This window comes from Tachypleus tridentatus, chromosome 7, assembly GCF_004210375.1.
Source record: "Tachypleus tridentatus isolate NWPU-2018 chromosome 7, ASM421037v1, whole genome shotgun sequence".
In the NCBI taxonomy this organism is placed as follows: Eukaryota; Metazoa; Arthropoda; class Merostomata; order Xiphosura; family Limulidae; genus Tachypleus; species Tachypleus tridentatus.
The window spans coordinates 57,118,116-57,142,735 of record NC_134831.1 but is presented as its reverse complement, the minus strand read 5'-3'; the positions used below and the strand labels follow the sequence as shown (position 1 = coordinate 57,142,735).

Sequence of the window (24,620 nt, the reverse complement as noted above, 5' to 3'; positions counted from 1 at the left end):
CATTATCCAGATCATAAAAGCAAACTTTGAAGGGAATAATGGCCATTTTGTGTATTTGTAGAACATAAGCAATTAAGAAATAACACACACTATCCAGGAACAAAATTTGTGTTATATAGTGTAATATATTCAACAAAACGTTTGAAACATCTTAGTGGACTCAGTAGTACGATAATTATTATCTAAGATTTGTGTAAAATTAATGTCTAGTCTAAAATTTTTAATTCGATTCACGATATAAATCAGTAAGTTAGTGCATTTTTTGGTATTAAAAATAAACGACATTATTATTCACTTTCAAATAACATATTTTTTCATAAGTTGCTTTCAAATTAACGTAATTTGAAACGTAATTAACTCTAAAAATCTTTCGTCCTTACATTAAAAACATCGTAACTTGTTTTTATAACTTTAATTTAAAACTTTCCCGACTATTTGAGGTATGAAGTCATAGTATTTTCATTTCCATGATTTTTCAATTTAGAGAATTCCAGTGCACCAAACTTCTTAAATTCGGTGGACTCAGCAGATCGCCTGATGTGTCTTTGCTATAAGAAATCACGCACACACACACTTCTTATACTTCTGACATTATAAAGAATTTTAACTCAAATTATTTCACTATATGTAACGCCCTCTGGATGTAATTGCTACTGAAAGTGAAATTTTCAATTCATTAAGTCAAGGAACGAAGTATTACAGAACAGTTGTGGTATAACTTTGATAATTCCCGAAAAGTCATGTTCCTAAGAAATTTATAAAGTACACCAGTTTCAGCCTTATTATCGCAATTAATGCAAACAAAATTATTAAAAAGGATTATTTCTATCTGCATATTTTACAATAAAATGTATACTTTCATTCAAAACTGCTTAGAGCATAAATCACTGTTTCTAATGTATCTTTATCATACCACCTTCCAAATAAACAACGTCAATACAATAACAAATGTTTGTTGACATAGCAACAGTCTAAAATACATATTGCACGATAATATAAAACCATCTTTCAAAAAATACGAAGCTTATTATTATCGAGGAGATTAGCGCCCTCGACTCGCCACCTAAGGATTGCTCGTCCTTTCAGCCCTGGATGCACTATGATGTGACGGTCAATCTCACTATTCGCTTGTAAAAGAGTAGCTCAAAAGTTGGTGGTGGGTGGCAATGACTAGCTTCCATCACTCTAGTCTTTCATTGTTAAATTAGGGACAACTAGCGCAGATAGCCCTTGTGTCGATTTGCGCGAAATTCAAAACAAACTAAAATCGACAAATCTCTCCTCCATGTCAAAATATCTAACGCTCATTAACAAAACACAACAACACTAGGTAATTATGTAAAACAGTTCAATAATACTTAATATGCTTTTATTATTCTGTATATCAATGATTCAGATATTCAATGGCGTAAAATCTATCTGGATCTTCAGCAACAAAATGATTAGTATTTCGTTTTTATCTGAAATCTAAGAACTGGTGGAAACATTCTTTCAAAGAATAGTTCATTTTTCCTGATTAAAGTTTCGATAAATCCCATATTAGCTGAATATGTGAGCTTTATTTGTGAAACTACAATAGTCCATTATAAACATATTAAGCTAAACATATAAAAAGAATAACTAAAAAAGAAAAACATGTTAGATTTAAAAGAAAACTTGATGTTATCTGAGATTCAAAATGTATCAACTCTTTATCAGAATTCCTCGTAAGAAAACGGTAACCATTAATGTAGGTAAATAAAAGAGATTTCTTTAGATTTAAGTTAAGGGGAAAACATGGCAGAGGAATTAGAAATTGAGAAACTTATAATTAAACTAGAACTTGCATCTCAATAGTAAGATTTATCAGTGCTTGAGGATTTGACGTAAAGCAGTGAAGTAATCCTAAACATGTTACTGCTAAACAAAGGAGAAGATTGAAACTCAGAAGCAAATGTAAACAAAAGGCGTTAGTCACGTTCTACGGTAAAAAGAAAAGCTTGAATGTTAATTAATTAAGAACAAGAAACGTTAGCACACTAAAGGATTTAGTCTTAATTGGAAGAAACGATTTTCTGCGACAAATGAACGAGGAAAACGAAATACATTCATTTCAGATGTACAGTTTTAATAAATAATTATTCAAAAATAAAAGTGTATTAACGTCAAACAAAAAAAGGATATGATTTTTAACTTCTAAACCATCATAGGAGATAAACTATCACATATTGCAGGACTGAATAATGAAACGAAAACAAATGTGCCCCCGCTTTCAATCAAACGACTCAAAAGTGACACTTTTTAATCATAATTCAATATTTCATAATAATAGACGAAACAAACAAAATCCTTCCAATCAGCTTTAATAATTCACAACAACTACTAAAGTTCACGACTTACTAATAATAGGCAAAACTGGCACGATTATCTAAGTAAACAAGTGCAGCTTGTCAAATTTTGTTGCAAATAAATACCCAACTAAAATAATCGCTCACACAAATTGGAACAATATGATAGATACACTGGCTCTAGAATTTTTAAATAAAACATAGAGGTATTTTAAAGAAGCTTGGGGGCCCGGCATGGCCAAGCATGTTAAGGCGTGCGACTCGTAATCCGACGGTTGCAGGTTCGCATCCCTGTCGCGCCAAACATGCTCGCCCTTTCAGCCTTGGGGGCGTTATAATGTAACGGTCAATCCCATTATTCGTTGGTAAAAGAGTAGCCCAAGAGTTGGGGGTGGGTGGTGATGACTAGCTGCCTTCCTCTAGTCTTACACTGCTAAATTAGGGATGGTTAGCACAGATAGCCCTCGAGTTGCTTTGTGCGAAATTCCAAAACAAACAAACAAATACACTGCAAAATTAGGGACGGCTAGCACAGATAGCCCTCAAGTAGCTTTGTGCGAAATTCAAAAACAAACAAGATAAGAAACTTGGAAAATTCAACATCAAAGATCCAACTTAAAATCACGTAAGTTTAGGAAGGAGAAGAAACTGAAACGATGATAAATAATCATCTTTATACATGAAACTACTAAATCTTTATACCAGTTTTGAGAATTTGTCTCCTGGAATCTAGTGAAAATAAATCACACGCAATTATTATTCATTTTAACTATAATTTTATTTATTTATTAGCGAAATTCAAGAAAGAGATGAGATGCGCCATGTAAAAAACAAAGTAAAACCAATCAGTTATTAAATTCGAACAGTTTGTTTGTTTAGAATTTCTCGCAAATTACAAATATAGCAGTATAAGACTAGAGAGAAAGTAATTATTCATCACCATCGACTGCCAACTCTTGGGTTACTCTTTTATCATTATAAGGCCTCCTCAACTGAAAGGGCGAACATGTTTGGTGCAACGGGGATTCGAACGCGCATTACGAGTCGATAGCCCTAAGCACCTGGTCATTAAATTCGAGCAGAAGTAGAGTACACTATACTTACAACCACCACTGATCTTTAACTGGATCCTTAATCTTTATACTTACAGCCAGCACTGATCTTCAAGTTGTAGAGAAGTCACGCCAGATAACTTAAAAGCAAATATAAAGCCAATCTGAATACGACTGGGGAAGCGTATTTACTATATACAAAATACAATAGTGTCCTTTTTCCTGAGAGTTCCTGAGCTATCACGTTACTGTTGTTTACCCCATAAGAAAAAAACAAAGCAGAGAGTAAACATTCTCGAGGTGTTACAAAAGTTGTTAATAGTTAAAACAACTTCTAACATATACACACTGTATTACTATTCACTACAACAATCATTCCTATGAGAAAGTGTTACACTGAAAAATGTGATTCAGAAGACTATGTGAGCAGAGCGACAGTAATGTGACCATATTTCATAGTCACTTATTTATTGTTAAAACTGTATGCGCTCAGACACACCTGCATGTACAAAAACCTTTTAAAAAATTCATTGCCAAAAATAAAAGTTCCCCTATACAAGAAAGCTAAGAAAAAGAAACCCTACACTCAGTATGCTATGATTGCGTCACAGTAACCGTCCTCAGATAGAGGGCTTCTGCTTGTCAATGACGTAGATGATCGAGCGCAGTGAGCCCACTTTTGAAAAACAATTTACCATAAAATCCCCTTTTTGAAATATGCTTACTTGGAAATAAGTATTTCTTTGCAATCGATTACGTAAATGTTTAAGTTACATTAAAAGGTTACTGCCAACACAAAACGTTTACTGAGAATATTCTAATCTAGATTGATGATTCACGAATGTGTATTTATATTTCATAATATTTGTTTGTTATTAAGCACAAAGCTACGCAGAGGGCTATCTGTGCTTTGCCCACCACGGGTGTCGAAACCCAGTTTCTAGTAGTGTAAATCCGTAGACATAACTCTGTGCCACTTGAGCTTTTGAAAATAAAATATATCTTATGTTCTCTGGAAGATTATGTTCTACAACTACCAGTTACGGTCTATTTTTTATAACTATATTATTTCCGAAGCGAAAGATCACTAAATGAAAATATTTCACAAGTTAAATCGTTATTTTTCTAGGAGGTTTTGAGTCCATTTTACTTTAATTTAGGCTACTGTCTGGTGCACTAAAAACGGACTCAAAACTCTTTAGATATTATGTAACATCACCATTACAAGAGGCCTGATTACATCTCTTTAGTTAAGGACCCAAGCTGCGCTGATGAGCGTTGAATAGGCGAAACAGCAGTCCACAGCAGAATATACAACCTTTACGTCTCATTCTGTTCACCTCTTTAACACATGTATCTAATAATAAAACATCATTTGTCTTAGTCACACCAATAACTTCCACCCCCCCTTTAGATCACAGGTAATAAAACGATGTCTTTTAAACAATATTGTATACAAATATTCTACAAAAGAGTTATGATGTCACATTTCACATCGTATTGTGTAATTATTAGTTTGTCCTCTGATGGATTAGCATTCATTGTACAAACTCACAACGCTAATATCGAGTTCCATTTCCCTTGGTGACAGAGTCCAGTTAATCTCATGTATAGTTTTGCGATAAAATAAATAAATAATAAAAATAATTTATTTTTGATTAAATGAAAAATCATGGAAGATTGGCAAAGTTATAATTTCATTTATGATATTTTTTGCGGTATCTTATAAGTAATTGATATTTTAAACTATTAATTAAAATCCGAGACCCAGTATCGCGGGTTCTAATCCTCGTCACACCGAGCATGCTCATCCTTTCAGCTGTTAGAGCGTTATATAGTTACGGTCAATCCCACTATTCATTGGTAAAAGAATAACCCAAGAGTTGGCGGTGGGTGATGATGACTAGCTGCCTTTATTCTCGTCTTACACAGCTTAATTAAGGACGGCTAGCACAAATAACCGTCATGTAGCTTTGCGCTAAATGAAAAAAACAAGAAACAAACAAACAATTAAAATTCGTATAGATTTATTTCATTTATGATGTATGAAATGTGGGAATTATTGCAATCGAAAGGTAAAAATGATGCTTTTCGAAGTTTAATAAACTGCTGGAAATTATATAATAATCTCTAATGAAAAATGTAAAAAAATAAGTTATTACTTGAGATCTTTGACTGTTTCAGAGTAAGACTTGAAAATGACAGATTTTCCTTCTTCATCCTCTACAGCTTTAGTGGAAAATGGTTACCATAGGGACAACCCGTATCATAATGCAGTTCATGCAGCTGACGTCACTCAAGCGCTACATTGTTTTCTCCAGGAGAAAACTGTAAGTATCGTATACTCCCAATTTATACTCGGAGATTAATTCTGTCTTCCGAAGATACAACTTACATTTCCAGTGTAACATTATTATGCTAACAATGAGAGGAATGTGCAGCAATGATTGTTTTTCACTGAACACGTACGTGGTATCGAAAAACGTTGAATTTGAGATATACTTAATTATACGAAAACCTGACATGACGGAAAGTAAACGACTCGAATGTTTGCTTTTGATCAAATCCATTAGTGTAATGTAACAATAAGAAATAAACTGTGATTGGTATATTTCTTACTGATATACAAAATAATTCCTTAATTAACCAAGCTCATCAATAGATTTTATGGAAATATGTCCATAGGAGAAGGGTTGTAAATGAAAATATTAACATAAAGCTTGAACTAAGCAGATATTTAGTGCAATTACTGATTAACTTTAATACTTCAGTAAAACATAGTCCCAGTGGCACAGTAGTACGTTGGCGAACTTATACTGCAAGAAAACAGGCTTTGATACCCATGGTAAGCAGAGAAGCTTTGTGCTTAATAACAAACAATAACAAGAGTAAAACACTGTGAATAGATGGTAAACCTGTAGTCTAAAGATGAAGAAAAGAAATGTAATTCAGGATGACAAAAACCAAGACAAAACTGAATATTACAAACAAGAAGGAAATTGCGAGAAGTTGAAATTGAAAATGAAGAAGAGAAAAAATAGTTAGCGGCAAAGCTGAAATGTTCTGAATAGACGAGAAAAAGATCAGACAGAAGACTAGAAGGAAGAGTAGAAGTTGCAATGGAAGCAGTTATTCAATGAATGGAAGACAACATTGAAAATTGCGTTATGGAAAATGACGAGTGGAAAACGACATAAAAGAATCTACTGGTAGTTTGTGAGTGTTAATAAAATTAAAGGTTACAGTCGAGCTGAAGAATGGTAAACAAGTGTAAGGCTTACATTCCAGAGCAACAAATAGAAATTTAGATTGAAGTCAATGTTCTGAAGGGACTATGAAGTTGAGGTTGAATGGAATGCATGATTGAAAACTACATTACAATGGCTCAAAATGAAAATCAAGCTCGAATATCCAAACTTAGAAAAATGCGGTTGAAAACTGAGTGTAAATAAAAGTAGATCTGATAGAAAAAACAAACTACATCACCGAAAAACTAATATTGAGAAAAAGGATTACTTTAAAACAGATAAATAAATGTTAGGTGAGATTAAACTTTCAACCCCGGAGACCAAATGGAGGATTTGGCCGAATATAATAGTTCAAAGGTAGAACAAATGAAAATCGAAATTTAAATTCACGTAAAATTGGAATAAGAGATGGAAAAATATATCTCAGACGGAAGAATAGAAGATGATACTGACGAATCCGTCTTGGAAAGATGAATGGCAAGAGATTTTAGACGAAGTGTGGTTTCGGAAAGTTTTAATTAATATAACCCTCGTTACAAGGCTCTTTAAAATACCGTATGCAACATGTATGATAGCAGTAGTTAAAATATTGGGATACATTAAACTGGAAAACCTTTCAAGTGTGCAATTTTATTTTGGTCTCGATTGTTCTTTCTGTAAAATATAGAGCCCATAGAACTTTGACTGTAAAGTGTAAGTTGGAATAATTGTTTCTGAAGAAATCTTATCTCTGATTAATATTTGAAATTCAATACTATTTTAACAGATTTCGAAGCAGTTGACTTCTTTGGAAACTATGGCTTCTCTCATAGCAGCAGTCGGTCATGATCTTGACCATCCAGGTTTCAACCAACCTTTCCTAATTGCTACTTCCAACCACTTAGCGCTGTTGTACAAGGTCAGGAATAACGTATTTTTATCATATTATTAATTGAGTCACCTAGCGATGATGTATAAAGGTATATTCAGTTTAAACTCATTTTGTGTTTTCCGTTAAACCTCCAAGCTGTAGTATGTAGAATATTTAATGTACGCTACCATGTTTAAATAACACGTTAAGTTCTTCGTAAGAGTGTTTTTGTTTGTTTTGTTTCGAATTTCGCGCAAAGCTCCACGAAGGCTATCTGCGCTAGCCGTCCCTAATTCAGCAGTGTAAGACTAGAGGGAAGGCAGCTAGTCATCACCACCCATCGCCAACTCTTGGGTTACTCTTTTACCAACGAAAAGTGGGATTAACCGTAACATTATAACGCCCCCACGACTGAAAAGGCGAGCATATTTAGTGCGACCGGGATTCGAACGCCTTAACCCACTGGCCATGCTGGGCGTCGTAAGACTGATACTGCTTAAAAAAACTGACAACGGCCATATTTAGTGTTAAGCTTATGCCACTTGATACGTCATATAATTTATTTCGGACGAGTCTCCGATTTATTATGTTACGTAACCGGAAATTTGAACTTAGACGCTAATAAAATGTTAATATGCACTAAAGCTATGATATTTGCCAAAAAGATCGATACACAGAATTTCATTTTTGAAGACAAATATATTTTAATATACAAACAAAAAACAATACAATTTATAATAACGGTTGTTACTAATAGTTATTACAAATGACGGTTTATATACAAGAGTTTTACAAACAATACAGAGTGTTTCATCTGGTCTAGAACTGAATATTTTATCGCCCATCCAGGTCCACGACGAGAAAATTGAGTTTGAATTGATACTTTGACACCTCGCTAGCTAGCTGTCGTTTCTTGATTGGCCTAACGCTGCTTATGAGCTGGCCTTAACCGATGGTGATATTTAATGTCCTCGTAGAAATTCTAACGTCCGCAGTAATTTACTAAAGTTGAACGGTTTGTAATGTTCGAAACCTATAAACGTTCCTGATCAAATTTTGTGGTTTTCTGATTAATAGGCGTTAATCATAATTATAGCTTACTGGGTTTATAACATACTGACTGTAGCTGTCCAATAACATTCTTCTCCTTATCTCGCGGCGCGTAGGCTTTCATACACCAATCACACGAGTTTCTAGAACTTTCAACAATGGTCTAGCTCGTTTTCGTAAACAAATATTGTTGATTCTCTCTTTCAGTAATTCTCTACAAGTTTCTAGAACAGGAGGGACTTGGGCAATACACAATCAAGAATATACGTCACATACAAAAAAAATTATGTGGAAACAAGCGTAGGCACTAAAATAAATGTACGATAGTAAATCTGTAATACATTTGAACCTAATTGACTTGAAGAAAGTATTTGCTGAATTATATTGGGTCAGTGTGGCTAGCAGTTAGCGAGAATGTACAAGATGTGGCCGTGTATACATTATAAGAGTGGCAGTCAAAATATATTTATTATCTTACTGTGGATGCTGTTGACTAGTTTCCACCCATCTTGTCTATAAGTTCAAACTTATGTAGCTTTACGCGCAAATTCTGGAACAAACAAACAAAAGCTGCACTTTCTTAATGGACAGTATAAATCTTCCTTCTCTTTCTTTCAAACAGTGACAATCCCAACAATATTTGCAAATTTGTCGTGATTAAATAACACTTATTTAACTTTTGCTCATCTTTACATTCAAACTAGGACTGAATTACCTTATATCTTGTCATGCTTAAGGCCTTACCAAGTCACTCAAGTATTAAAGAACATCACTTAAGAGCAAACAATGTTCTAATCTCGCATATATTAACACTCTTAAAATATTTTTAGGTCAACTTTGTTTGCTTAAGAATTTACATACTTAACTCTTGATTGCTCTATTCGTAAAGGAAAGGCCCGGCATGGTCAGGTAATTAGGACGTTAGATTCGTAATCTGAAGGTCACGGGTTCGAATCCCCGTCACATAAAACATGCTCGCACTTTCAGCCCTGGGGCATTTTAATGTTACGATCAATCCCACTATTCGTTGATAAAAGAGCAGCCCAAGAGTTGGCGGTGGGTGTTGATGACTAGCTGCCTTCATTCTAGTCTTACACTGCTAAATTAAGGACGACTAGCACAGATAGCCCTCGTGTAGCTTAGTATCAAATTAAAACAACAACAACAAAACAAACAAATCGTAAAGAAGTGCAATTTGTTCGAGATAAAGTTTGGTATACAGTAAGATAATATAAAATATTTTTGTAGCTAACAAACTTATAACTCTTAACAGAACTTTTCTGTGTTGGAAACGCACCACTGGCGGATGGCGGTCTCGTGCCTCCGGGAATCGAGGTTATTCGATCATCTGGAGAAGGAAGTCTGGTATGTAGGGTTTGTCTGTACACTATGGTAATTCGTTTGTTTCAGTTTATTATTACTGTGTGTCTGTGTTTTGTATTTGTCTATAAAGATTTATAATAGCATATCACAGCATCATAAGCAAGGTTGTTATTGTATTTTCAGCGCAAAGTCCACAACAGGTCATCTTATTTTGCCCACCGCGAGAAATCGTACCCCTGATCTTAGGTTATAAGTACATAAATTTACCACTGACCCCCGAAGTATGTTAACGTACATACCACTGTGAGAATACTGATATTTTTTTGAAGTAATTACAAATGTATGCATAACTTTAGTGGCACAATTATTAAAACTAATGTAGTACTCTAGGTTTGTTCTTTGGTGAGTTCATAGACTTACAAGCTAAAATTCTGGGTTCGATTTCATACGGTGGACAGGGCGCAAATATTTTCTTTCTTATCTGTCTTCTGTCCACCATAAGAAACCGAAACCTAAGTGTTAGCGTTATAAGTCTCTCAACTTACCCTTTACCCAGTAAGAGATGCCTTACTCTGAAAAGAAAAGATAAAGGTATTAATGGACTTAAACAAAACCCACATGCGTTAAGATTCCCGGAATGAAGTCATTTGTTTCAACAAGATGCTGTTAAATGGTATTATAAAATAAGTTTGTTACTTATGTCTCCTCCCAACCTTGGCTCATCTATTAAACTGGAGGACTTATAAAACGCTAAAATGTGTAGTTCAATTCCTGCAGTGGAAACTTTTTTCATTATAGCTTTATAATATACTTCTGTTTACGTTTCAGTATTATTCCTTCTTATCTTTAGTCCTACCTGTTTACTGTTTTTCACAGCAGCTTGTTTCTTTTGTGATCATTACATGCTAAAAGTTTTGCGGTAATTCATATTTTCAGACGATTTGAGGGCCTCGAGAAATTGTCAGATGTGTTCCAAGGATTGCAAGTTTTAAGATCAACAATAATAAAAACAACCTCTCTTGCTTATTTTCTGTGTATTATTTTTGAACACACTTGCTTAAACAGTTTGGATCAACGAGAAACACTTTAAAATAATTCATTAAACACTCATAGAGTGAATGTAATGTTTATAGTGAGCTGAAATGTTATCTTGCACATGACGTTCTTTTACGTTCTGGATTTGATAAGTTTCAGAATAAAAAATGTGGATTTGTAAAAAAATAGAATTTAAAAACAAATTCTTGTATCAGTTCGTATCTATGTATATAAAACTGTATTGCGTATTTCGTATTTCTCTTTACATCTTCATGAAGAATTTTCAGAAATTAATACATATTAGTATATACATATATATGTTTATTAAACCAAAATGTAAAGAAACAAGGCTATTCATATTCTTTTAATTTGGATTTATAACGTTACTTGTTTTCATTTGAGCACTGTTTATATCTCGTGAGACTCTTTATAAATGATAATTCAACGTCGACGTTTGTATGCTAATACTAAGATGCATTTTTCATACTAATTGAATTATCGTCTTGAGTACTTTATAAAATGTTATAAAAAAAAGGTAACTATTAACATCTCCAAAGTACTATCATACTATTAAGCTAAAATTATGTTAAATTTCTTCCAAAATAATTAACGATACGATTTTAGGCTCTTGGACTTATTGAACCATTTTCCTTAACACCAATGTAACTTCAAAGATAACCGTGAATGAGATGAACTTGATTGTATTTAAATTATAATAAAAATTACAAGCTGTCGAAACTTGCAGATTTTGTTATTCAGCCTTTAATAAACATCCTGTAATTGTACAGTTATGAAACATTATTTGTTAGACATCTTAAAAGAAATTAATGTTATAAGTTAGGTTTTTTTTTGGTTAGACATTTATTGACGCTATTCTCTAGTGTGAAGCTAGAATGTTAGATGTTTATCTGTGTTATTCTCAAGTGTGAAGATAGAAAGTTGGATGCAGTCAATGATCCTAGCGACAGACATATCTCGTCAGCAAGATTTTCTTGAAAAGCTGAAGGTTTGTACTTCTTTGTTTAATTCTATTTGTTTTTTGAATTTCGCGCAAAGCTACTCGAGGGCTAACTGTTAGCGGATCTGCGCTAACCGTACCTAGCTTAGTGTAAGACTAGAGGAAAGGCAACTAGTCATCACCACCCGCCGCCAACTCTTGGGCTACTCTTTTACCAACGAAAAGTGGGGTTGCCCGTCACATTATAACGCTCCTACGGCTGAAATGACGAACATGTTTGGTGCAACGGGGATTCGAACCCGCGACCCTCAGATTACGAGTCGAATGCCTTAATTCTATTAAGTTATTACCTTTACTGGTATAGTATAATAGTACAGACATGCCTATTAGGCCTGCTGCAGGTGGATCAAATGTTTACGACATTCTTTACCTGATTGGAACTTCATTTTCTTGGAAATCATGGAGCCCCTGACAGAAAACTAGCCGTAACGACAGTCTCTATCGAGGCTTCTATCTGAAACTGCCCACAAACGAAGCAGTAGACATTTTCGTCTCCAATACAAGATTTAGGTGCGCTGTTAAGGGCAAGAGAGGTGAATTCTTACCTTTTGTTTATAAACTTATTCACTATATTATTACACTGGTGCATAGAGTAAACATTTGTGGAAACTGACGTTAAAGCGTGAGTTGTTGCAGCTGAAAATTTATAAAAGTAAAACTAAGTGTCTGTTTTTACTACAAAAACCATGTTGCAAGATTTATAAGACTATCTAGAAACGTTTTACATATGGCAGTGTCTTACATTTAAATAAAGGGTAGGAGATATTGAATTTCTCTATTATGGTGATAAATACGAACCTATTTCATACTTGTCATGATAAGTAAGGAATTTGTTTTTACTTGATGTACTTCCGCATGATCCCTGAAAATATCCTGTTTCAAAAGTAATTAAATCCAAAATTAAGAGTAACAAATATTTTTATTTCTTGCGTTTGAAGTTCATGCGTCATGCTGTGTTGTAGCCTGCAGAATGCATAATTCTTCTTGTAATTTGTATCCTGCACATGTTTTACTGACGTCACGACAGTACAAACTGCAACGTTAAGCGTCCTTTATATGACGTCATTTTAATGTGTACTGGCTACATGACATATAATATACTACTGTATTCTGGTGCGAGTGTTTAAAACATGTGATCCCCTCCAGGAGGCCTTCGGTTCTCTTTAGGGGGAAATTATGATAAATATGAAATATTTGATTCCTATCATGATAAATATGCATTGCTACCATGATAAACAAAATGTTTGTATGATGACATAAGATTTTTTAATGTTTTAAGAAGTTCTTTTACAGAACAATCGAGAAATCTATCTGAAAACAAAAAAGATGTTTATACATATATGAACAAAATGAATTAGAACATTTAAGGTGAAATAAAGCATTTTTTTAGCATTTGATTCAGTACAACTTGTAGTTGACGCAGGTTTGATTTGAAAACATGCACTGATTATGGGCAGATGTTTTCAATGAGAGATTAGATAAGTAATTTGTAAAATTTAATTGTATTATAAACAGAGGTTCCTATTTGGTTGCAAGGTAGAACATTTGACATAATTTTTTTCCCTTCCATACATTATTTTCGGTGTAAATGGACCAGGAGTAACCCTCTATAGAGATATAATTTAGGCAGAATTTAATTTGAATTTTAGTACATCTAAATAAATTCCGACTTAATTATACAGCGACTTCTAGATGTTTGTCATGGATAATTTAAACTTATTCAGGTAAACTGGGTTTCGCTACTCGTGGTGAGGACAGCACAAATAGCCCATTATATAGCTTTATGCTGAACACAAACAAAACTAAAACTTATTTAGGTTAAAAAAAGATGGCAATTGTCTAAGCGGTAACAATTTGAATGTTATCGACTAAGAAAAAATCTAATTATCTTCTTCTTGAATTGTAAAACTTTGTTTCCTTGTAATTATACCAAATATCCGGTGTGTCCGAATACAAATGAAAATTATAACTGTCATTTTACAGAAATTTATGTTTAAAAAATTAACTGTCTTAAACTCAAGAAAAATCAGAATTGTTTTCACAAAGAAAGGAACAAAATATTAAGCGAAGTCTGTTTAATACCCTTTCAACGATTGGAAATTTGCTATTTTATGATGTAGTGAGTGTTAGACTAATGCATTTGGGGCTCGGCATGGCCAAGCGTGTTAAGGCGTTCGACTCGTAATCCGAGGGTCGCGGGTTCGAATCCCGTCGCACCAAACAAGCTTGCCCTTTCAGCCGTGGGGGCGTTATAAGTGACTGTCAATTCCACTATTCGTTGGTAAAAGAGTAGCCTTAGAGTCGACGGTGGGTGGTGATCACTAGCTGCCTTCCCTCTAGCCTTACACTGCTAAATTAGGGACGGCTAGCGCAGATAGCCCTTGAGGAGCTTTGTACGAAATTTCAAAAACAAAACAAACTAATACATTTAAGTCTGAAATTTGAAGCATATATATCATATCTGCTTTTCAGGTACACCAAATATAGTGGATATACGAACGTACTAAGTTATTGGTGAAGAGTTAAATTTTTCTTTATAAATTACAGAAGTTTAAATACGAAGTATTTTAAGAATTCAGGTAAAATATGCATGTATTATAAGTGGTTGTTTTTTCAACAAAAATCATTGGATTAAAGCAACAAACGAAACTCAAGAAAAGTATTCGAGAATTATCGTTTTTCGCAGGGTATGATAAAAGTAGCGCCACTAGTACGGAAATATGTCTGCTATCTAAAAATATCAAACGTTCCAAGCGCTGTGTTTTGACTACCAGAAATGATGTAGAAATCTCGTATCGTATCTCGTAAGTTCATTTCAGGCCTCTACACGTAAAATAGACGATAATATAGCATTCCTTGTAGGATGTTACGTGACAATTGTATTAATTACAGATTTGTGTAATTAATTGTTCTTAGCAAGTTTTAAAATAAACAATAATTAACATTATGAAAGTGAATAATTAATACACATATTTAATTCAGCAGTTTATATAAAACAACAATTTTGTATGCCTAATTTTAATTAGGATGTTTAAAGATAAATGCACATACCAAGTCGGAATTAGGTTTGTTTGTTTTTGAATTTCGCGCAAAGCTACACGAGGGCTATCTGCGCTAGGGGCTTAGGACAGAACAGTTTACACACATGATAAAGAGTTAAGCCTTTTAGACGAAAGCATGTTTTTTCGTTTTTAAAACTGTAACACTCGGAGCTCCCTAAAATGTATTCTAGGAAAACAAAAAGAGAGGAGAAAAAAAGACAATTTTGTTTGCACCACAGATTTGAAGTTGACTTTCGATTATTATAAGCCATAATAAGATGTGAGATAGCCAACCTTATATATTAATACGTCATTATCATTTATTTCATTTTCTTGGCTAAATTTGCTTCAATTTAAGGTTGAGAGTGACAATTTATGAAAATAATTATATCCTGATTTCACAAAGGGAAGGACAAGATATGTTATTTTAGTCAAGAAACTCTGACTTATAATTCTTTATTCTTAAAATTGCTTGTCTAATGAATAAAATTAACTTGTGTATTTTCTACTAGAAGTTCACCGACGAAGGCTCTCTGGACATGTCTAAGCAAGAAAAGCGACATTTTGTTCTGCAGGTAAATAAAATAACATATAAAAAATCAACTTTTGTTAACGAAAAACTTGTTGTTGTTTTTAAATTAAGCACAAAGCTACTCAATGGGCTATCTGTGCTCTGCCCACCACGGGTATCGAAACTCGGTTTTTAGCGTTGTAAGTCCGCAGACATACCGCTGAGCCACTGGGGGGCAACGAAAAGTTTCAAATGAACTTTTATAAATTGACCATCGAAAGTGGAATCTACTAATTACCAATTTACAATGACATGATACCTTGCACAGTATTTGTTTGATTTGTTTTTTGAATTTCGCGCAAAGCTACTCGAGGGCTATCTGCGCTAGCCGTTCCTAATTTAGCAGTGTAAGACTAGAGGGAAGACAACTAAATATCACAACCCACCGCCAATTCTTGGGCTACTCTTTTACCAACGAATAGTGAGATTGACTGTAACATTATAACGCCCCCACGGCTGGTAGGGCAAGCATGTTTGGTGCGACGGGATTCGAACCCGCGACCCTCGGATTACGAGTCGAACGCCTTAACACACTTGGCCATGCCGAGCCCCAATAAAATTTATAAAGAAGTTAATTAGATAAATATTAATTCTCCAAGTCTGTAGTACTTGTAAGACTTGTATTTCACGTAAAAACAATCTTCAACTGTTATAAGCATAATATTTGGAATACACTAAATTACCTTTTTGCAGTTCTACGTCTCATTTTGATCATACAGAGTATTCTGTCGCGGTTAATTGGCTCATAGTACGACACTGAATTTGTTTGTTCTTTTTATTCAAGTACAAACTTTTAATTGATTTAAGAGCTAATTATACTCAGAGGATCCAACTCTTTCCATTGATGTATTTGACCACACCAAAGGTCTCATAGATTAATTTATTCTAATCCTGCCTAAAATAATTTCTATTTAAGGGTAGACTGGTACAAATCCTTATGAGTAGTAAAATCGAATCAGGTATACGCGCATCCCAAAAATAGGTAATAAAAAGGGGGAGGGGAAAAGATCTCACAGATTAATTTGCTCTAAATCTGCATAAAATAATTTAAAAGGCCGCCACTGTTGAGGATTCCTCTTGTTGTTGTTTTTATTATATGTGTTTTTAATAAATTTTCTTACAAATATAAAGGTGGTCGAAACTAAAACTTCACGTTTCTTAGTAACTAACATTACTTTTATTTGATTATTGTAACATCTTGCATCACAGAATGCGCAAAGATTTTGAATCTTACGAGGTTAAATTTAGGAAACCCACCCAGTGGCTCAGCGGTATGTCTGCGGGGCTAACAACCGGGTTTCGATACCCTTGGTGGGCAGAGTACATATAGCCCATTGTGTAGTTTTGTGCTTAATTCAATACAACAGCAGCAACAAATTCAGGAATAACTACAATAGCCTTATGTATATCATTTATTTTTATCTTTAAAAGTATCCGACATTGTTCACTATACCTGGATTATTTCAGTAAACTTCGAAATTATCAAAAGTGGCTCACGTCATTTAAATTTCAGTAACCGAGTTGCTTCGATAGTTCAGGACTGGTACTTAATTTTCAGTAAACATGTAAATGATGATATGAAATTCACATTAAATACCTTCAGTATATTTAAAACATTTTATGTCATTATGCATCTAACCTCGGTAAGAATAGAAATAATCTTTTGTGTTGTATACCAGTAAGGATTCACTAAAGTTCGAAATCATTTCGTGAAAGCTATATTAACATAATCTCAGTGAGCATCGAAACTATTCTGAGTAAGTTATATGGGATTAGTGCAATTTATAAACTAAATACATTTGATAGTTGTTTGCCATGAAAAATTAAATGCGACAAATCAAAGACAAATCATTCTTCAGATAATAATAAGTGAAATAAATGGATATTTCGGATTTCAAGTAATTTTTCCTGTAAGCATGTATTTTCATGGTGCGTTTTACGAATTTTTAACAAACCAGCGACACTGTGTGATTTGTTTATTTGTCTGTTTTTGAATTTCGCACAAAGCTATACGAGGGCTATCTGCCCTAGCCGTCCCTAATTTAGCAGTGTAAGGCTAGAAGGAAGGCAGCTAGTCATCCCCACCCACCGCCAACTCTTGGGCTACTTTTTACCAACGAATAATGGGACTGACCGTCACATTCTAACGCTCCCACGGCTGAAAGGACAAGCATGTTTGGTGTGACAGGAATTCGAACCCGAGACCCACAGATTACGATCGAGCACCCTAACCACATGGCCATGCCGGCCAGTGTGGTTTGTTTCTTTGTTAATTTCTTGAAAATCTATTCTAGGGCTACCTTCTCTAGCCTTCTCTAATTTTAAAGTGATAGCCTTGATGGAAGGCAGCTAGTCAACACCATCCCACCGTTAGGTCTGGGGTTGAAAAGACGAGCATTTTCGGAGACGGGTTTCGATCCCGCTTTCCGCAGATTATCACTATAATGCTCTTCTTACCACCAGACAATACAAACCCGACACTGTATGGAGAGACAGCTCTCTAATAACACATCATCTAAAATAAGATATATTACATGAACGAAAGGTTTAAATATTTTTTACATATATTGTTTATCGTTAAACTCGGAAATGTGAGATACTTTTCACGTTTAATATACCGAACTTTAAAAATATATTTTGCTACCTAACGTATCTTAAAATACGTTACTCAAATAGGTTATTTAAAGGACCAAGAATAGTTTGTTGGTTACTTGCCCAGACTATGATTTCGAGAGTTCACTTTTTCACTCGTTTTGGCAAAAATTACGTTCTGCACTTTGTGATCTGGGGTGGGCGATACGAGTGACGGTAAAAACAAACTATTGTCTCACATACGAGGGTGGTGGGCGCTGTTAGCTGGCTACCTTTCTATTTGTCGCTTTGTGCGATAATGTGTAAAATAAAAATAAATACAATTAAATTCAGACCTGCGTATCCTCATCTACCAATAAAAGTGTCGATTATATATTTTTTATGGATGGAGAATTTTATACGGTGCCGTTACTAAAAACTCTTAAGTTAATGTTGTTGTTTTTTTCAGGTAGCGTTAAAATGTGCCGATCTGTGTAATCCGTGCCGACCGTGGTCTATTTCTAAACAGTGGAGTTATCAAGTGTGTGAGGAGCTTTTTCAACAAGGTAGACGTAATAAAATGAAATCAGTTCCTAAAGAATGCCATGAAACATAAAATAACGTAATGTAACAAGGTCCAGATGACTCCTTTATGTGCCAAGAAATTCACTTAATAATTCACCATTTATTTCTGAATACACTATCTCTATAAGAATTCGGTGAAATCGTAAAGTTGTCTAGAAATAAACATCAAACTTCTCAATCTAGTATTTTGTTGCACGAAAATGCTTAGTTTTCGTTTACGCATTTTCCCATCCAATAATCCTAAAGTTAACCATCTGGCAGTGAAGTAAAATTCCCAGTTATAGAAAAACATATTCGAAAATATATAATATGCAGGGCTCAATTTTGTTATTAAAATAATATCCACTAGAGGGCGATGAATGAATATTGATATAAGTTTGGTAATATGTAATGTATATTGGAAAAGAAGCTGCCAGAAAAAGTGGAAAAGAGCAAAAGTATTGATTTTGCGCTATAAGTATTTTTCATAGATGACCAAAGATACCTGAAATGGTCAGTTCACGAGATTCTAAAAGTCACAGGTAACGATTCATATACCTGCGTATTATCTTATATACCTTACTGTTCGGACGTGAACCTTCTTTATAAATGTAAAGTACCCAAAGCTTGGATTCCATCTTTCCACTCAGGCTGTTTCAAACTATAACTACAATTACCATCAATTATGAAAATAGTGTGCATGTTTATGTATGGAGTACAGCTTTAACTATAAATATGTATTGCTTCGTGACTTTTGTTTTCAGTGGATAATAAATGTCTTCTACATAAATTAACACAGGACTTGTTTAACAATCAATAGCGTCAGGAGAATGACATCTTTCGAAACATTAACATTTTGTATGTTATGTCAGGCTATAATTAGTTGCAACAAATTTGATATATAAATTTAGTGTTATCGTATGAACTCAGTAAAATTTTGCCCCCCAGTGGCACAGCAGTCTGTTTCAGGACTAACACGGCTAGAAACCGGATTACGATACTCTTGAAGGGCAGAGCACAGATAGCCCATTGTGTAGCTTTATGCTTAATTCTAAACAAACAAACAAAACAGTAAAATTTTTACATTCAGCTCCCATCAACAAATATATCCAGCATGGCCCGGTGGTTAAGGCACTCGGGTCCTAATCCGAGGGTCGCGAGTTCGAATCCCCTTCACACCAAAACATGCTCGCCCTTTTAGCCGTGGGGTCGTTATAATGTGACAGTGAATTCCACTATTCGTTGGTAAAAGAGTAGCCCAAGAGGTGGCGGTGGGTGGTGATGACTAGCTGCCTTCCTCACTGCTAAATTAGGGACGACTAGAGTAGATTGTCCTCGTGTAGCTTTGCGTGTAATTCAAACTTATCAACAAATATTTCCCAAGTAAATGTGAATTACTGTACATGCAAAGCACCAATCATTTATAAACTAATTAGCAGATATCCTTTAAAATAAATTAGCGTAATTTTCCTAAAAATAGTGATAAGTAAATATAAAGTATGCGGTCAACCCAGTTCCTTGGACTATAGGGTATACCACTGTGTACTAGCCCCGTTTGCAATTGCCTTTTGTTATTTCTTGGACTATTTCTATAAGTAAAATTGCAATGCGTTTGTTTTTAAGCAAGGGAGACTGAATATAATGCATTCTTGGCAAACGTTAAGGGTTTCTATGCAATGAGTGCATCCAGCATAATAGAGCGCTCAGGTTCTTTAAGTGGCCGCAGAATTTTTTTCTGAAGGATACCACGATTGGATAGATATGAAATTCAAGGAAATACACTGAATGGATTAATACTCTCACTTTGTATGTATTTACAGGTGATATTGAAACAGAACTATCTCTTCCCATAACTCCTGTATGTGATCGAACCAAAACATCTGTTGCAAGAATACAGACTGGTTAGTTGTCACTTTTCTAAATTATTACTTTTATAAAGTATGGCTTATGGAAAGCACTAAATGGAGGATACAGGTTTTGAAAATTTTAAAAAATCTAATGTATGTCTAATTAGATCAAAATTTTGAAGAAAAACCAGTATTGTTTGTTGATCTCCAAACGACGTATCATGAGCTTTTGATAGTTGTCGTCTTAAAACACGTTTCTTAGTTTTTTTTAGTTGTTTTTAAATGATAATTCATAATGAGATCTTCTTTGGATGAATATAAGTGTTATTCGCAACTTTCGTATTATTCACTGATTTCTATTTTGTAATTTCAGATTTCTTACGTTTCGTTGTAACGCCGCTGTTTGTAATGTGGCATAAGTTTTTAAGTAGTCCTTTGTCCCACGAATTGATGCAACACTTACACCATAACCAAATAAAGTGGGATGAGTTACTACAGCATGAACTCGAACAGTTAGATGAAATGAGCTCAGTATCGGAAGAAGCTGCAATGAACGATTATGCACAATTAGCCTTAGAAAAGGATAACTTCAGTACTTCACTCAAAAAAGGTTTAATAGCTGATTCATTAATGATGTCCATGCGACGTAGAAATAGTATGCCAATGAAAAGTACCACTTTAGTGCCAAAAACCTCATTTCGCAGACAAAGTTTTCCACGAATCTTGGTGTCCCAGTCAAAGGATTTGCCATCTGGGTGTATTCCTTTACAGTCACAAAACTATTCCAGTTCCTCTTCAGAAGTTACAGCCTCCAGTTTTCTGGAAAACAGAACAAGTATTGTCTCTTTAACCAATGAGTTTAACTTTATAACACCATATAGACTGGAAGATGAAGTGGTCAGTGATCAATTAGACATTTTGCAAAAAACGACGTACGGATCACTACCTACAAGAATTTGACAAATAAAGATATTGGAGAATCTAATAAATCAGACTTCCAAAATTTAACAATGAAACACTGTATTTCTAAAAACTGTAGTGTTTCTTCTTTTAAAGAAGATTCAAATATACTGAGTGAAAAATCCATTTATAACAACAGTAGTTCCCACTCAGACTGTGATAATGGTTGTTGCTCATATTTTCCGATAGTTCCATACCAGATACCAAGCAAAGAACTATAACCACTAAACGATTCCTATAAAGAATCAGTATCGATCAAAACTTACAAACATGCTTCCTCTTAAACAATGTATTTTCAAGATCTAATGTATAACAAAAACACTTTGTTTTATGTTGAATATTCCACCATTCCAGAAAATGATTCTAGGCATATATTTAAATCAGAGACCTTTCCATAAATTCACATTTTACAGCCCTAAGGATCGAGACAACTCATGACATTAAGATATTTTCCAGCATAGAAAGTATTAATACTGCAGATAACGAACAAATATTTCCACCTTCTTCGCTCGCCTTTCTAATTAGCTTATACGACAAAACTAAGAAAAACAACTCGATACACACTACTTTACCTGTCAAATACTAATAACCTAGTTTACTAACGTGTAATCTAAAGCGACTTAGTTCTGACTTTTACTATTGTTCCCAGCAGTTTCCCAGAACAATAACTGAATAGCTAAAAATGTCAACTCGAGTTAGAAAGGAAGGTTTAGAAGGATCAAGTCGCCTCAACAGGTAATTGGCTTTCTGAAATATACAAATTATATAATGATATGGATTAAATTAAAATATAGAACATCAAATAGGATTAAATGTTAGAATCTGGAAACCTATGAAGATTGCCTTGGCCATGGGGATAATGCAAATGCTGGTAACTTTCTTACTCGTTGAGTTAAAACAAATCATGCTAGTGTGTTTTTGCCCATAAAAAGTTTTGAAATTATATTACACCTATATATGTCAATCAACCAATCATAAAGTGCTCTAATAACTATGAAATTACGGGTATCATACGGTAGTGTGGTAATACACTCATGGCTTCAAAAATTGAAATATCACGTGACGAATGTGTAAAAATCACGATTTTTCACTGCGTAAGGCCTCTGAATGTGAGAGATTAAGGCGAAATCTCGTATTTTACTAAACGTTATACAGAAAGTTTGAAAAAGTACATGAAACCATTACTATTAACGCTAGAAGCTGTTCAGGAGGAAAGCCAAAACCTTATGTTAAGTAAATCAGGGTATGCTGTTTATGTAATCCATAACACGCGAAAGAAGGTATTGACAATGAAATACAAGTATGCATGTTATCTCCAGAGCAGAAAGACATACACCAGTATAATGTGGCTTCACTGACTTTGTAGTTGCTCAAAGACACTGCTTAGAATGAACAACCAAAATAAATGCTGAAGTGAGCACCAGACTTCAAATAATTGGATGGAGCTAAGGTAAAGGAAGAGGATGCTTATACTCTTTAAATTTTAATTATTGATAACAATAAACGAAAGTTTATGCAATGCTAAAGAGGACAATGATATTAATTATAGTGAAGCATACAAGTATAATTTGTATTCAAGTCGATGAGATCTTCACAAAACTGATGATACCTTGACTGTTGATCGGTACAATTCTTGAACTTTGCTCATTCTACCGTTTTTGGTCTGATGCCCATTTCAATCTCTTGTTTATCAATTTTCAACAAGGGTTTTGAACAATTTTAAGTTCATTCAGATAATTTTGTGCTAAAGTGTATCTTACTGTTACCAGTAGTTATATCAAGTTGGTGGGTAAAATATGCATTCGACTGTCGTCTATCTCGCAGAGAACATACCCTGAGGCACTTACAATCACATTTGGAGTTTTAGTTTGCTATCTCGATCGTTTCTATCATTAACATTGCCAGTTTCACAGCTCCTACTGAAACGTGGAACAATATTTCCGCATAAGAGAATTGCTAGTAATGGGCAAAGTATGAAGATTGTACTTTTATACAATTTATACTGGTGTGGCACTCTCTGATTGGTTGCATGACAACCAATCATAATACGAACTATCAGTATATTACTATTTACTGCTCAACTCATTTTCACATAACATAAGCGATGCCATTTCCATATTATTTACTTTTTATGCCCTTCTTTCTTGCTGTTTTCAAAATTTTTTCTAGTACCACTCATTTTGATATTTTCGCATAATCAATATCTTAGCCCATGTGTAGCAGTGTTTGACAGTAGCTGGAGATTTATTGAGTCACTATCTATGACTATTATTTTGTAATGAGCATTCATATAAAAGTATGTGGTATTATTGCTTTACTATTTTAGTAATTTGTCCTACTGTATATTAATGCAAGCTATTGTTAATACGAACAAAAGGAGTTTTGCTAACTGAAGAACTGTTTGCCATATTGATTCTACAGATAGTGTTTACAGATTTGAATGGATAGGGCTGTTTAGCTGCCAACAAAGAGAGATAGCAGAGTTGATACCTAAATTACAAGTTAAAGACATAATATATATTTTCTACGAGCACAATAAAAGAATAACAATGCCATCCGTTAAAAACTAGCTCACCAGTTTCTCACTATGTATTAATACCAAAAAATAATTTTAGTCTGCTTGTTGTTAAGCTCAAAGCTACATAACAGGTTACTTGTGCTCTGCTCACTGCAGAAATGTTTGGCATTATAACCCCTCAAACGTACCACTCAGCCACAGGGAAGAGCTGTTATAGTCAATTTCAGAAATAGTCTAGATCAACTTAGATAGTCTGATAAACTCTCGGTTTTTAAAAGTTAAACTAGTGAATAACTGTATTATATATGTAATCAACTACTGTCATTAAAGGATGTTAGTAAAAGGTAATTTCATGAACCTGAATTATATGTTTCGTAACTAGTTTCAAAATATTTGTAGAATTGTAAAGCCATTTCATGAAACTAAAGAAACAATTCATTAAATTGAGTTTGTGCATCATGAAGTTACGCTATAAATAAAATACATCGCAACTAAGAGGTTGTTGTTACTGTTGTTAGTGCAAAGCTACAAATGAGCTATCTGCTATCGAATCCCAGATTTTAGTATTGTAAGTCCATAAATTTATTGCTGACCCACCAGTGGACCAAAAGTAAAAAAAAAAAAAAGATTAAAAACTCTAAGTCT

General features: G+C 34.2%; 1 protein-coding gene across 1 annotated transcript in view; it reads left to right on the top strand.

Annotated features, from left to right (window-relative positions):
• The window catches only part of LOC143255731 (high affinity 3',5'-cyclic-AMP phosphodiesterase 7A-like), a 114,759-nt gene extending 90,391 nt beyond the window's left edge, over nucleotides 1-24,368 (top strand). Inside the window, exons 6-13 of the mRNA XM_076511866.1 lie at nucleotides 5,609-5,709; nucleotides 7,394-7,525; nucleotides 9,801-9,892; nucleotides 11,810-11,891; nucleotides 15,457-15,519; nucleotides 18,556-18,652; nucleotides 20,471-20,551; nucleotides 20,871-24,368. Of these exons, the coding sequence (XP_076367981.1) occupies nucleotides 5,609-5,709; nucleotides 7,394-7,525; nucleotides 9,801-9,892; nucleotides 11,810-11,891; nucleotides 15,457-15,519; nucleotides 18,556-18,652; nucleotides 20,471-20,551; nucleotides 20,871-21,457 (1,235 nt within the window). The 3' untranslated portion in view covers nucleotides 21,458-24,368. The remainder of the gene's footprint in view (nucleotides 1-5,608; nucleotides 5,710-7,393; nucleotides 7,526-9,800; nucleotides 9,893-11,809; nucleotides 11,892-15,456; nucleotides 15,520-18,555; nucleotides 18,653-20,470; nucleotides 20,552-20,870) is intronic.
• Nucleotides 24,369-24,620: the final 252 nt, after the last annotated feature.